Source organism: Pinus tabuliformis, chromosome J (genome assembly GCF_031772625.1).
Source record: "Pinus tabuliformis cultivar Carrire ecotype Pingquan chromosome J, CPIR1, whole genome shotgun sequence".
NCBI lineage: Eukaryota > Viridiplantae > Streptophyta > Pinopsida > Pinales > Pinaceae > Pinus > Pinus tabuliformis.
In genome coordinates, this window is record NC_142295.1 from 1,544,888,992 (window position 1) to 1,544,900,515 (window position 11,524).

Below are 11,524 nucleotides of genomic sequence, written 5' to 3' on the forward strand. Positions count from 1 at the left end.
TCATTTGAATCATCCAAGAATTGTTCATTTATGTAATGTAAAGGAGGTTGCCCCCTCGAAGAGGCTGAATTCTAAGGCATTGATCTATCTTTTCTATCTTTTTGTGAGCTGGTTTCATAACATCCTCCAGTCTCATTCTACCTTTCATATTTTCCCTCATTCAACACTCTCAGCCTTTCCCTTCCTCATTAACTTGATGATGATTTTGTTGTTCCTGAATCCATCATTTCCCTGCAAATCAAACAAACTTTCTATCATCCCATGAGCACTTGAGAATCAAAAGTGGAATGAAAACTGAAATCCCTCATGGGCATTTGTTGGGAACTATGTGAGATATGTTGATAACTTGGATATCTAGAGCATGTAGGGGCATATTTATAAAACAAAAAATGTGTAACTATAGCTGGACTGGCATGGAGGAACGCTGCATTTAAATAAATCCCACTTAGACCTAGCCTATACTCGCTTGTAAGGTTTATAGTCATTCTCCATTGGTCCCATCCACCACACTAAATCGTCCAATACTTGTTACTCACACGTAAACCTCCTTTCATGGGCTAACCTCACTGTCTTATACCCTATGGCAAATCTAATTGTGCTCTAGTCCTTGTGACCGAAACTGGAAGGACTTATCTAAAAGGAAATGAAATGTCAAGTCCTTGTTCAAATCTGGAAGGATAGGTTGTTTGGGAAGCCGGTTAGAGTAAGGATTGTTGTTGGGCTCAGAGTACTAGTTGACACAGCAAACCCAACCTTGCTTAAGTGGTTTAAAAATATGGCATGATCCATGATTGCACCCCATTCAATCAATGAAAATATAGCACTGAAATTCTCATATAAAGTGCAAGAAAAACATATCTACATCAAGATTGATGAGCAATAAAGAGCTGAGGTACACACCTAAACAATTATGGACAGACCAGCGACGGCACCAAAGTGATTTTGAAAGTGGGAAACAAGTAAAGGAAGGTCAATAAACCCCATAATACTGTCATTGGGGAATGCCTATCAAAATTATATCAGCAAGTAGAAGCTATTTATCTCTATCCCTCCTGAAGCATTTAATGTTTAAGTGGAATCCATGCTTGTCCATCTATATAGTTTGCATTTCAAGTTTATCTTAACATCCTGATGTTTTATTGATCTGAAGGTTATTTGGAAACAGAGATAACTGGTTCGCCCAGTGGTTCGCCATTTGTTGTGGCCACAACTACCACCCTATTAAAACATGCTCTGATAGAAAATTTAAAATGGATCCCCTTGAAGATGGATTTTTCACTTCCCCCAATGATTTGCTTTCATCTCAGAAATTCTAACTCTATGTCAGGTTAACCCTTCAATTCTTAATGGTCAAGACCTCCCCTTGAAAATATCTCTGCAGCATGATTTATTTATAACCTACACTCTCGTTCCCTCATCAGACCTTTCTCAATCCTCCTAAGTGTGTCTGGAAAAATAGGCCTGCATATATATTCGCCCCTACCATTACTATGGTCATTTGTGCACTTAACGCACAAAACCCTCTATCGCACCTCATTTTCCTTCATAGCTCTTTATAGCCGAAGTGCTTCGCAAAGCATACATGAATCATCCCTTTTCGCTCATCGCACTTCACCTTGATCAAAGGGCGAAGGCTGGTTTATCATGAATGAATGAAAGCGATGTGAGTAAGTCCTCCATCACATTGCAAATCACCAACTGGCCAAGACCCAAAGCTATATATAAAGGACACATAAGTATCCTAGCCTCAACGACATTATGAACCACAATATATATATTTTTGGGTCCAAAAAACCTTCACATATCGCAATCAGCCTAAGTCCAAGGTTTATGTATATATGGCATGCTTGTGGCCTCTAGACCTGCCGGCACTATGAACCGCATTGTATACATTGTCGTGTCTAGCCCTAAATCGCATATCGCGTATCGACAGAGCCCGAGCCTTATACATAATACATGTAGCGACATGGCGGACCCACCAAGCTATCAATACGATATATATATTTTCAGGTCCGAGGCGCTATCGCATATCGCAATCGGTGAAGCCCCAAGCTTGTGCATATTGTGATATGTGATAGGCCGAAACTGGTGATATTTATAGATTCGAACATATAAAATTTGAGGTCTGGCTTGAGTGATCGGGGCAGGATTTCCGTTGTTTTCATGTGTTTTCGAAATTTTCTGAAATTACAAAGGGATCGGGTTTTCAATGTAAAAGGCAGGCCGGTGGAGTCCCAATAGTGTAATTGCGCATCAGGGAAGTGGAAGGAATGGGTGCTGTGATGCGTAGAGGGGATGATACCCGATTGCGATATAAAAGAAGTCCTCAAAAAAATTGTGCGAAGCCTATGGATTGAGCGGGAAATTGTAGGTTGACTGTGTATTAGGCATAAACCATTTTCACACTTGTTCCATACTTTATTAAATGAATGAAGTCAGCATCTACGTTTGATTGAACATTTATGTTTTATTGTTCACAATCATGAAGGTAATGATAGCTATCCTTTTAGGTGAGAAGTAAAGGATGCAGGAGGGGATTCGAAGAGCCATGTATGTAGAAGCACTGCATTTAAGGGTCTGGCCGCAAGAATTCTGGGTCGGAACCCCATGCATTACCTATACCTTCCGTAAGTAGATATATCCCAATATTCATTATGGGAAGGCAACATACATTCACCCTTTTACCAACATCTGTTCTCTTCCTCATGAAAGAAATCGATCTGGCCGTTATGCTTTCTACGTGCCAGCGGTCACACTGACAATCCTAACTCTGTGTACTCAATTTGCATATCTGAAATAGTGGAAAGATGAAGAGGTAGGGTAGACCTAGATTCAAGGGTGTTTTCATAAGTATTACCTCCGAAGAGGAGAAAGGGATTTTGATTTTCGAGAAGAACAGTTTTTCTTTATTGTGAGTAAGGAGGACTATTTTGAGGGAGGAAGGAGCCTTTAGTTTCAGACTTATTTGACTGTTCTGTTATATGTTTTGGATCAGAGTGTTGTTGCTGGCATGAATGTAAATGTGATTTGTATTTATGCATTTTGATGACTGAAATTTCACTATTAGTCATGTTAAATTGAATGTGATTCAGTTTCATGGTTAACTTGTGAATGGTCTCTGATTTGAAACTAGATTTAACATTAGTTGCAAGTTTAATTCCATAAAAGAATGTGGATTCCTATATGAGTGATTGGATTGCAATTTAGCTTTAATACAGTCTTTTCCAGCTGTGAATTCAGTGATTGATTCATTTGGACTTGAATCTATACATGATGTTTAATCTTTTTTATAACGCTCCTGCCGAACACATATATGACGTTTAAACCTCTGTATTATGCTTCTGCAGGATAGACTATATTAGAGTAGTTAGAAGTAGTATAGATACGATTTAACACATAAAGGTTAGCTATTTTATTTTGTTGATATAATCAAAGTCTTCCTCCCAGAAGCAATCTTTCCACATATTTAAACAATTTACGAGGTCCCTTAAAACCCGTCGGAGCTAACCATTCCAAACGAAGGCAGGTCTAATTGGGGCCTATGATCGGGTTAGCTCCCCTTGTTGGCATAACGAACATTAACCATGTCAACATGCTCAAGGTTACAATCGGGCATGGAGTGGAGAGTTATTCTATTATTCCTCCACGTTACAATCAAGGTTACAATCGGGCATGCAGTGGAGATTTATTCTATTATTCTTCCACATTACAATTAGAGATGGAGTTGCGAAGTTATTATTAAGAGAATGAATGGTGAAATTGATGGACACCTGTTTTTTGGAGTTATAGAGACACCTCCTCTTTGGAGTTATTATTAACAACATGAAAGGGTTATCATAAATTATATTAACTCACATAAATTACAAGGTAACATATAAAATCATTATATATTAAAAAAATGTTTTATATTAAATTACAAATTATCATATAAAGGTAATATACATTGAGCTACACAATATTGTATTGATGAGTATCTTTAAGACTAAAAAGGGATTCTATTAAAATGATTTGGAACCATTATAGGTTAAAGCAATGTTTTGTATTAAAATCAATGTCCATTAAAACATTGTAATTGTTTATAAAATCAATGTATATTAAATTAAAAATTATTATTATCAAATCAATGTATATTAAATTAAAAATTATTATTATCAAATCAATGTATATCAAATTCCACATTATTTTTTTATAACTAAAAAACTATGAAACCACTTTAATAAAAAAAAATTAGCACCTTATTATAAATTTTTAAATTGTAATATATTTTTTTTTTTTAACAAGGTCGTTTACTGATATATTATAAAACTTCAAGGAGCGAGTCCTATTACATAAGATGAGAAGAACAATGAGGGGAGGATCCAAAATGGGTACGCAGACCCTTGATCCCTGACAGAGGACTTGTAGATTGAGATTTGGAAAAGATAACGGCTATATTGTCGTACAAACAGGCCTATTAGAAAGCAAAATTTACAAGACATAGAACGAGTTACAGTTGCTGGTTTATAGAATCATCGGGCTGAGGCTCCTTTTTCTCACTGATCTTTGTCGAGGCCTCTACGTGCATGCTTTGAGTCATTGCTTTTATGTGAGCAATTACTTCTTCCAGGTGGTTGCATTTTTCTTTAAGACCTTCAATCTCCGCTCTCTGTTTCTCCAGTGTTTTCCTTTTTGATTTACTATCAGCTTGAAATTCTTCCTTGAAGTCGTTAAAGTGTTTTATGAATCGGGCGATCATGAAACAGTGGGCTTTGCACAGTGTGCAGCTACTTTTGGTGATTACTCGCTCCAAAGGGTTCTCTGCCGTTTCACGCTCCGCTGGATTCTCTGCCATTTCGATTTCGCTCTTGGAGAAAGCTTGAAGAACTTGGAGCAGAGGAATATACTGGGGGAAGCAGAAGGGAGTGGAGAGATGAAGGAGGGAAGAAGGGGAGATCTGGCAGATAGCGCGGGCCTGAAAAAGAAACGCTGAGGGGAGGCCGCCTTTGACAGAGAGAAAAATGATATGGGGGGGTAGAACAGGGGGGAGGAAGAGACCTGGGAGGAAGAGAGCGTAGAGGAAGGAGGGAGCTGTTTCAGACAACCAGAGAGACTGTTAGCGAGAAAGAAAAAAGAAGCACAAAAGACACAGCGATTACCACTGAGGTTGGAGGGAGACAACTTTCTTCCGAAGCTGGTCGCAGAGCCCAATCGAGAACTAAGGAACACCTGGGGCTTTCTGAAGAGAATCGAGCCTTTACTCTTTTGATCTTGAAGAACTGATGCTCTGAGCTGAAGGGAGAGTGAGGTTCCCTGATGAATATAAAGAAGGTCGAGAGACTGGGCATCCAAATCTGATGCATGTGACGCAGGGATTTTGCTGATCATGTGATCATGTCTTGGATTTCTTATGCAGTCAATATAGATTTTGATGAGACTGGCGCCTAACCTCTGCTTGGAATTGTCACGAGAACTCTGACTGAGCATGATCCCGTACCTGTTTGTTTTGTCAGTGGAGATTTCCTTTGCAGCGTTCAGGATGAGGAGGATACCAATGTCAGAAAGGGTGGAGTCTGCAGACTGCTTATCGATTTTGGGAGGAAGGCTAGACGAAATAATGAGATGACTGAAATGACCGAAGTTCAGAGAAGTTGCTAAAGGATGGGTCAAGTTACGGGATTGGCTTGTCATAAATATGATCATTCTCTCGGACCTATCCAATGATTCTATTGACTGCCCTGTTGGCAAGTGAGTCCGCTTCCGTGTTATTATTCCTCAGTACATGTTTGAAGCTGGTATCTCCCAGATGACTTATATTATTCATGATCCTTAGTTTGATGTTGCTGAGAGCCTTTTTTTGAATTCTCCCCCTGTAGCCAATGCAGCGATCACAATTTCCGAGTCACCCAAAATGATTGGGTTCTGAACTTGCATTTGCTTCATAATGCTTGTGCCTAAAAGAAGGCTATAAGCCTCTACCATATTATTCGACATTTGACCCAGGCCCCATTCATAGGTTATGCATATTTTTCCATACTGATCTTTTATAATTCCCCCTGCCCCTACTTTCCCCGGGTTGTTTTTTGAAGCTCCATCAAACTGGAGAGTGGTTCTCTTTTTCTCATGTATCCATTGGTTTATGTCTTCCTTGGTGCCCCTAAGTTTCCAGTTGTTCCCCCTCTTGCCATCTGTGGAGGGGGGTTGCTTATTTTTGTCATAACTTAGGTAGAATTTATTGAACCAGTCTTCCTCATCTTTCTGCCAGTTGGATCGATCTGGTTGAGAGACAGAGTTGGCGCTTATTATCTCGGAGACAAGGCCCATAGTTTCTGCCAAGGTGCGAGCTGGGTTTGGCTTCTGGCTGTTGAAGATGCAGTTATTCCTGGTGAGCCAAATTTGCCAGCTGAGCGTTGAGGGTATACATTTCCACAGGCGAGTGATGATGGCCTTGCTTTTCCTTGAATGAGGGTAACATTTCTCCCAGTTTTAGTGTAGGGTAGAAAGCTGGTCGAAGGTCTTTATTATTCTCAATGGACTGATAATTTGATTCCAACAGCTTTGGGCATAAGGACAATCTAAAAATAGGTGTTGGCTACTTTCCTCCTCAGCACGATAGAGACAGTAGATTGAAGGACCATGTATACCTCTTTTTTCGAGATTCTCGACCGTAAGGATCTTACCTTTGAGAAGAGTCCAGTTGAAGAATTTGACCTTTGGAAGGCATTCTGTTTTCCACACCATTGTACAAAGATTCCAGTTACCTAGAGTAGAGCTTGCCTGAAGAAGTTTGTACCCATATTTTACAGTGAAGTTTCCTCCGCTAGGATCCCATATGAACCTGTCGCGAGCCTCTTTGTTTATGGGAGCTGATCTCGAAAGGGAGATCTTGAGGTCGGCCCATTGATCCCTGAGGTTATTTGGGAGAGGTAGATCCTTCCATGCAAGCCAACTATTTTGATCCCATAGGGAGATGTCATAAAGAGAGTTCAAGTTTTTTGCTTCCATCCAAGTTTTCAAGGTCCTGAATTGTTGAAGAAGATTTCTTGGCTTCGCTCCCATTATTCTGTCCATCCATATATTTATTTCTTTTCCATTGCCCAGTGATTTTGAGATGTGATTTTTGAATTGGGAGAGGACTTTTTGATGAGTTTCCAGACTGGAGTACAAGGTCTTTCTACGATTACTTCAGAGAGGACATTAGAGTTCAGCCCATTGAGGTATTTGCTTTTCATAGCCTCCACCCACCAGGAGCCTTTTCCTATGAGCATTCTCCAGATCAGTTTAAATCCCATTGCTTTGTTAGAGAGACTTGGAATTTTGATGGTGAAGCCCGCTTTTTCGAAGGGGAGGGTAACTTGGTCCCATCTAACTAGGCTAAATTTTTTCGAGTCTTACTTCCCTCCCTGCCAGAGGAAACTTCTCATAATTAACTCCATGTTCTAGTGGGCACTAGCAGGGGCCAAAGTTACTGCATATTGATATATGGGAAGAGTGGAGAGGAGTGCCTTAATGAGAGTTGTTCTACCTGCCAAATTTAGCCAGGACAGCCCCCAGCTTTGGAGTAGTCCTCTCATTTTTTCTATATGCTTAACCCAAATTTCAGACTTAACTATTTCTTTTGCTAAGGGCAGACCCAAATAAGAGAAGTGACTCCAATTCCTTTGAACTGGGATGTCCATGATTAAGGCGATTCTTTGCATGATTTGAAGAGGGACATTCCAAGTGTATATTTTATACTTTTTGTTGTTTAGCATTCCCCCTGATGCTCCCAGGAAGGAGTCCAGAGTTTTCTTGAATATTTTCGCCATTAAGCTTCCGGCTCCCCCTATTAAAAGGGTGTCATCCGCAAAGAGTGAATGATTAATTTCTTTTATCCCTCTCTCTATGCTGATCCCTGTGATCTCCTTTTTCTTGCGGAGTTTTTCCAGATGAATGCTCAAGGTTTCAGCCATAATGATATATAAGAAGGGAGAGAGGGGTCAGCCTTGCCTCAGTCCCCTAGTGATTCTAAAGTAGCTGCTGGGTCTACCATTTATGAGGGGGGTAGTCCAAGGGTTTGAGATGCACTCCATGGTGATGCTTATGAATTTGCTGGAGATCCTGAATTTCCTAAGGACATCTGCTAGGAAGTGATGGTTGACCCTATCAAAGGCGTTTGCCATGTGCAATTTATAATCATACCTCTTTCTTTTCTGTTGATGCTACTGTGAATTGCTTCTTGAATTAATATGACATTGTCCGTTATTTGTCTATGGGGGACAAATCTGCCTTGATTATCTGATATAAGGTAGGGAAGAAGCTTTTTTAGCTTTTTAGCCAGAATTTTAGTAACTATCTTTTATGAAACTTTGCAAAGAGAAATAGGTCTAAAACAGTCAAAGGAGAGGGGATTGAGGTCCTTGGGGATGAGAGCAAGGTGGGAGGATTTAGTGTTTTCCCCCATCTTAAATTTTTTAAAGACATTTTTAACCATCCTGACATAATCTTTTTTTATTGTGTCCCAGTGATTCCTGTAGAAGGCAACGGTGAAACCGTCGGGTCCCGGGGCCTTATCCGGTTGCATGCTGAAGGTCGCCAACCTTATCTCCTCCTCTGAAACATCCTGATCCAATTCTCTATTTTGCAGTTCAGAAATTTTGCTCTCGACTGGTCTGAGAAAATCCATGCTGTTCAAAGTCTGAGGGACTGCTGATAATAGGGATTTGAAGTGGCTGTGCGCTGCCGCTTTAATTTCCTCTTGTTCGCTGATTTCTTTCCCCTCTACAATGATTTTATCGATTTGATTTCTGGCTCGTCTGATCTTTATGTTGTTGTGAAAGAAGGAGGTGTTTTTGTCTCCAACTCTGAGCCAAAGACACCGCAATTTCTGTCTCTGTTCTTCTTCCTCCACTCTATTTTGCCTGTAGAGTTCCTTGAACATTTCATTTTCCTGGGATTGGTCTTCCTTTGTGAGTTGGTTATCCTCTTTCTCCTGATTCCACTGTTCCATTTGCTTGTGTAGTTTTGCTCTTTTTGTATTTTCCATTGCTGTGTTCGCTTTGGCCCACTATTTTATTACTGCTCTTAAGGATTTTAATTTTGTTTCCCAAATGTAGTGGGGCGAACCAATGACTTCCTTTGCCTAATGGTCTTCGATGAGTTTTCGAAAGTCCTCCTTAGAGTCCCAAGATTTATTATATTTGAAGGGAAAGGGCCCAAGATTTCTTCCCTTGTTGAGGATCAGGACCACAGGCTTATGGTCTGAAGCTGAGGTGGGGACAATTTTGCTTTTGACTGAGGAGAAGCCTGAAACAATTCTTTCATGAATTAAAATTCTATCCAGTCTCTCTTTGATATTGTGAATACCAACTCTCTTGTTGCTCCACGTGAATTTGACGTTATAAGGGGGAATGTCAATGAGGTTATGGGTTTGGATTATAGATTCCAGTGAGTCTCTTGAGGGATCAGCAAGGAAATTCCCACCTATTTTTTCCTCAATGTTCCTTATTAGGTTTAGATCTCCACCCATAAAAATGTTCTTGTCTTGAGAGGCCTACAATTCTGAGTTTATGGATTCCCAGCGGAGAGCTTTATCCATGTAGTGATTCGGGGTGTAGATGTTATAGATGGTGTATTCTTCTTTTGAGACTATATTTTTAAGATCTGTTCTTACGCACCAGTTGCAAAATTTTTGGTTGGTGAGGTCCCATTTGCTCTTGTTCCAAAGTTTTCCTATTCCCCCTGAGGCACCTACTGCATCTATAGTTGTACCTGTGAAATTTTTGTATCTTTTTGTGAGGTTCTGAAAGTCTTGCTCAGATATTTTGGTCTCCTGGATGAGGAAGAGATCTAGCTGCTCTTCATTGATTAAGTCCCAGACTGCATTTGATTTTAGGGAGGAGCCCAACCCCCTGCAATTCCAAGAGACCAATATCATTATTTACTGATTTTTGGATGAGCCCCGCTCCTCTCCGTTGTCTTTCCCCACTTCCTTTTTGTTTGTCCAGGAATGAATCCATCGGCTACTGAGTTCCAGTGGCCATTTCTTTTGCTGTTGTTTCATCTCTAATTTCTTTGTTTGACTTCCTGCCTACTTTTCTCGGAGGATCAGAGGTGAGACTTGCTTCTTTCATTTTGTTTCTAGTGAGGATGTGTTCTATAGTTGGAGGGGGAGAGGACGGGGGCAGCGAGGGAGAGGGGATGACTGCGAGGGTAGTGGCCCGGGGAGACGGAGGGGGTGAAAGGGGTTCTTCAACTGACAGGGATTCAAAAGGGTTGAAGGATGAGGGGAAGGGCTGGGCTGAGCTAGAAGGGGGAGGAGGAGGGGCAACTTTGGGTTCTGGAGGAGGCTTGGAACTTGGGCCTTGAAGGGGGTTTGATTTCTTCTTTTTTACTTGCTCCCATGAGCCTTCAGAGGTTTCAACATTTTCATTAGACTCATTTATTTTTAACTTACTACATCTATTTGCAAAATGTCCATATTCGTGACATACCTTGCATTTGAAAGGTAGTTTCTTGTAGTCTAGTTGTTGGATATGTGTCCATTGATCTACTTTTATCTTGATGGCTTATGGCAGGCCTTTCCCTAGGTTGACTTCAACGTAGATCCTCGCATAGGCGTGCATATTCTCCTTTGGTTCACATCTATCAATGTATTTTCCAACCGCGTTCCCAATGGCCTTTACTGATTCATCTCCCCAGTAGTGGAGGGGGAGGTGAGGCAGACGGACCCAAACTGGGACTGCATTTGGGATGTCCATTTTCGGATCAAAATCGGGAGACCATCTGTTCAGGTAGAGGCCTCTTGAATCCATGAAGTAGAAGCCATTTCTAAAAATGAGGTTCCGGTCTTCTTTTGATTCGAAAAGGAAAGTATAGAAGCCCCTTCCACAGAATCTGATAGCAATTTTCCCTTGTATTATCGCGTTCCAGTTACGTTCCACCCATTTTTGGACTACTCTGGGTGAAGGCCAGAGGCCAGTAAACTGGCCAACGAGACCCCTCTCAGCTAAAGTAATTGCAGCCTTCCTCGGGAGACTGGGAGGAAGAGATACTTCAGGAATTTCATCTAGTTTCTTGACAAACTTGGATGTAGATGGGCAGATTCTTGAGGAGGCATTCTCAGGGATAAGTGATGCAAAGAGTTTTTCATTGTCTTCAAAGTCTGGGGATGAGGAAGGATCAGTCCTAGTCATGGCGGCGGAGGAGGGCCAACACGATGCCGGGAGAGGAGAAAAAAGCAGAGTCAAAGAAGGTAGGGGGGCCCCAGTGCTGGGGCCGGGTAGGAGGCCCGAGAGAAACTACGAAGCAGTGGAAAGGTGCCTAGGAGGGCCTGCAGAGGCAGAGATAGACCCAACAGCAGAGCTGCCAGGCGGGGCCTGGAGGAGGCGGGGAACCAGTCAGGGGGCGGCCGTGCAGGAGCTCCGGTTTGAAATCGCCATCAACACAAAGTGAAATTGCAATTTATTAGATTACAAATTTTGAAATAATAAAATTAAACCTATGTTTTTTATTAAAATCAATGTCCATTAAAACATTGTATTTTTTTATAAAACCAATGTATATTAAA

General features: G+C 41.0%; 1 protein-coding gene across 1 annotated transcript; it reads right to left on the reverse strand.

Moving 5' to 3' along the window:
- Positions 1–10,523: 10,523 nt before the first annotated feature.
- LOC149233395 (uncharacterized) lies at positions 10,524–11,150 on the reverse strand. Its single transcript, XM_089382182.1, has one exon. It carries the CDS (start codon positions 11,148–11,150, stop codon positions 10,524–10,526), a length of 627 nt encoding a protein of 208 aa, XP_089238308.1.
- Between the last annotated feature and the right edge of the window lie 374 nt (positions 11,151–11,524).